The sequence below is a fragment of the Onychostruthus taczanowskii genome, unplaced genomic scaffold (genome assembly GCF_017590055.1).
Source record: "Onychostruthus taczanowskii isolate IOZ18803 unplaced genomic scaffold, ASM1759005v1 scaffold6534, whole genome shotgun sequence".
Taxonomy (NCBI): Eukaryota; Metazoa; Chordata; class Aves; order Passeriformes; family Passeridae; genus Onychostruthus; species Onychostruthus taczanowskii.
In genome coordinates, this window is record NW_024504272.1 from 1 (window position 1) to 459 (window position 459).

General features: G+C 57.1%; 1 protein-coding gene across 1 annotated transcript; it reads left to right on the forward strand.

The window, feature by feature from the left end:
• Window positions 1–4: 4 nt before the first annotated feature.
• On the forward strand, window positions 5–381 carry LOC121344641 (eukaryotic translation initiation factor 4E type 1B-like; the record flags this gene model as incomplete). Its single annotated transcript, XM_041420792.1, has 2 exons — window positions 5–150; window positions 267–381. Coding segments are annotated over 2 exons (261 nt in total), but the record flags the coding sequence as incomplete, so codon positions are not given.
• Between the last annotated feature and the right edge of the window lie 78 nt (window positions 382–459).

Below are 459 nucleotides of genomic sequence, written 5' to 3' on the forward strand. Positions count from 1 at the left end.
CTCCCAACAGCTGCTGTGCCTCATTGGGGAGATGTTTGATGAGTATAGCGATGAGGTCTGCGGGGCCGTCATCAACATCCGCACCAAGGGGGACAAGATTGCCATCTGGACCCGGGAAGCGGAGAACCAGGAAGGGGTCACCCACATTGGGTAATGCAGCTTGGGGGGAGGCTGCGCAGGGGAGTAAGGGCTCCCCCTGCTTGGGGGAATAGGCACAATGGGAGAAGTGGTGCTGCCCTGTTCACGCATCCCTTTCTGTCCTCCAGGCGAGTCTACAAGGAGCACCTGGGCCTGTCACAGAAGGTGGCCATTGGGTACCAGGCTCATGCAGATACAGCCACCAAGAGCGGCTCCCTTGCCAAGACCAAGTTTGTGGTGTGACTGTGGGGAGCTGCCTACGAAGTCCCCATGTTCTGTCTCACAATAAATTTCTGCATCTCAGCATGATCTGTGTCTCCA